Raw genomic sequence first — 3,110 nt, 5'->3', positions numbered from 1 at the left:
TCACCCTAGCAACTAACTAAATATATATACATATTTTTTTAGTTAAAAAAAATCTTGAAATAATATAATAAAACCCTATAAAGATATCTTATATTGAATAATTAATCATGTTCATGGAAGTCTTATACCATATTCTCAAATAATCATGTTTTGAGAAGTCATATAACATAACACATTCTTTTTTTTTTATGTTTATTCCAGATCTTAACAGGCCTAAGTCTAATATTTTATAAAATACAATTTCCAATTATAAAGTTAAGTCATTAAATTATCTTTTTAAAAGCAATCATTTACATACATTTAAACTTTTTACGAAATATCCATCAAGGAAGGAGACGGGAGAAAAAACATAGGTGTGAAGGCCACTCGGTTACTATAACAGAAGGGGAAGGCGCCCAACTCGAAGGCTTGATACCAAATATAAACACACATATTGACAATATTACTAAATAATTTTAAAATAAGACGAAAAAGTATGGGAAGCGAGCTGACGGACACAAGACTTTAGATAAACATAACTAATTATTCATTTTCACTTGTGGGATAAAACTTTTTCTTTCAGGCGAACCCCAAATCCCGAATTTTGTACATCTATCTGCGGGAACATGAGAGCTACAGGAATGATGGAATTCTAGCTTTAAATTCCTTGAACTTTGGCAATTAGAAACTCAATTTGAAATGTCTAATGGTGCTAAGGTGATGTTGCAGTAAGCCAGTCAGAAGGTCTCAGGACTACATTATATGTTCCAAGAATCTTACGCTCTATCATTCCAATGAGGTGAAGTATTTTTGGGCAATAATAGAGCAAATGGAAATACGACTCAAATTCCAATTTATGCTTGTGACACAAGCGCACCTTGACACTTATATTTGATTTATTGTTATAAAATAACACAATCTTAAATGTGTTATTTTAAGAACATAACACATTCTTAAAATAAAATACATAAAAAAAAATGTTCATTTATTCAAGATGTATTTCCGTAGCTCATTGCAAAACCCAACTACTTTCCTTTTGAAGTCTTTGGGTCGAGTCAAGCTTAAAAAGAAAGTTTCTTGGTCTCCCTACAGCCTTTACTGTTCCCACTTGTACTTTGTTATTTTTGGACATCTCAAGGGGAAGATTTTGGGAGTCTGATACCCTACAAAGGACCAACTGACGGCCTCCATCATTACTGCTTGATCCAACCTAGATCTGAGCTTTTTTTTAAAAACTTGCAACCTTTTGCACCAGACAGGAAGAGGTCATACGGCAATGGCTACTATATTTATTGATAATGTAATTAAGGTGTACCTTGATTTTATTTATGAATTAAATCTTCAAAATTTAATGTTATTTTTTTAAATATAACAAAAAGTGATGCATTTTAAACAGAGGAGCCTGTATGTCCCGTCAAATGTTGAAACTCTTCCTGTAACTAGGGACTTTTTCAATTGCCTTTATATCCCATACAAAAACTAGAATTAAAATAGACTGATTAGTAATTGATTTTGAGTTTCATATTCTTTATTTTGGGCGTTTCGAAAAAGTGTTTATAATTATAATATAATTAGTGTGGAGAGTTCAAGCTCATGTGTACTATATATACTAAGCAATGGGTTGATAATTATATATATGTATGTACACTGTTAATAGAAGGAATGTGCCTGTAATACATCAATTTAAGATTACAAAAGTAGCAGTCTAGAAAGAAAAAGCGTAAGAAGTAAATTATCATTTGGGTTATAAATATTCCAATTCTAACCCCAAAAAGCATCAGTTCACAAAGAACACAGCAATATGGCATTCGTAAGAACATCAAATAGAAGCAAATAATATAACACTATTTAACTATTCAATTCAGGTATACTCATCAGCCCTAGTTCTCTCAGTCCTCTTATCGGGCGTATGCGGTGGAATTATTCGATCCTCCAACTCGCCTCTTGCTACATATGGATCAAATACCAATGTATTTTCTACTGCTATTGGAAGTCCTCCCTCCTTTGTATCCAACGTGTCCCCTCCGATTGTCAAATCACGCCCCATCATCAACCTTCTCAGCAGCACATATAATCCTCCAGGAACACTAGATGGCCCCAGTAACTTTGTCTACTCCTTCCAATCAGAAAATGGAATCAAACAAGAGGCAGAGGGAACAACCAAATTTGTTGGAGACACTGAAGTCGTTGTGATGAAGGGATCTTATGAATATGTGGGCCCTGATGGACAAACCTATGTTGTGGATTGGTATGCTGATGAGACTGGCTATCATCCCTCTGCTCCACATCTCCCTCAGGATGTTCCCATCCCTTATCCTGAGATTGCTGATGCTGTAGCTGCTCAAATTGCCTTTGCTGCCGCGAATCCCAATGACTACGACGATGGTTCGTATAACGGAAACAATCAAGTGTCCTTCACTAAGGCTACTGGACTTGGCAGTCAGGATATTTATTTAACATCTAATACACTCTATTCTGAAGATCCTTTGACAACTTATAACTATTAAGTTGAGTCTTTTTCATTAGGTTTTTAATCGCTTTTATTTATTATATCCCTAATTATATTTAACTCATAGCTAACTATAAAATGGCTAAAATACATTTTCTAGTGTTGTTATTTCAATTTAAAAATAAATATGTTTTTAAAGTACAGGATGCAGTAACCAAAGTCACTTTTTTTATAATGTGTGACAATTATGCTATAGAAGTAACAGCAGGGTGGCCCTAAATTTTTCTTGAATTTCAGTTAGTCACTATTATTCAAATGACTAGTAAGGAACATCCATTTACCGTCCAAAATAAATATTGACAAAAAATGATTTGATATATTATTTTTCTAAAATTATAATAATCTCAATTGAGTCCTTCGTTCGTAAACTAGGATTTTCCGTACCCCAATAAAATAGATTCATATCTCCTTAAAATAACTTAAATAGCCAGAACTTTTTAGTATTCTTCTGAAACATCCATAAAAATTCAACTTTTGATCTTGTGAAAATGCTTTTTTTAAGAATAATTCGTTATTTTTGGCAATTTATAATCAAGGATTGGTAAATTTGATTTTAATATAGGCTTTTAAGTCGTTCCTTTGTTATTTCTATCTCTACTACGTGTTGATGCTAATGTAATAT

The 3,110-nt window shown here is 32.8% G+C and overlaps 1 protein-coding gene across 1 annotated transcript; it reads left to right on the top strand.

Annotated features, from left to right (window-relative positions):
• The first annotated feature begins 1,691 nt into the window (after positions 1-1,691).
• LOC121130239 (uncharacterized) lies at positions 1,692-2,803 on the top strand. The gene is made up of 2 exons (XM_040725994.2): positions 1,692-1,789; positions 1,845-2,803. The coding sequence occupies exons 1-2, from the start codon at positions 1,781-1,783 to the stop codon at positions 2,484-2,486; spliced, it is 651 nt and encodes a 216-aa protein (XP_040581928.1). The 5' UTR covers positions 1,692-1,780; the 3' UTR covers positions 2,487-2,803.
• Positions 2,804-3,110: the final 307 nt, after the last annotated feature.

Source organism: Lepeophtheirus salmonis, chromosome Z (assembly GCF_016086655.4).
Source record: "Lepeophtheirus salmonis chromosome Z, UVic_Lsal_1.4, whole genome shotgun sequence".
Classification (NCBI taxonomy): Eukaryota; Metazoa; Arthropoda; class Copepoda; order Siphonostomatoida; family Caligidae; genus Lepeophtheirus; species Lepeophtheirus salmonis.
Note: the sequence above shows the minus strand (reverse complement) of the source record. Positions and strands in the feature narration are given on the sequence as shown.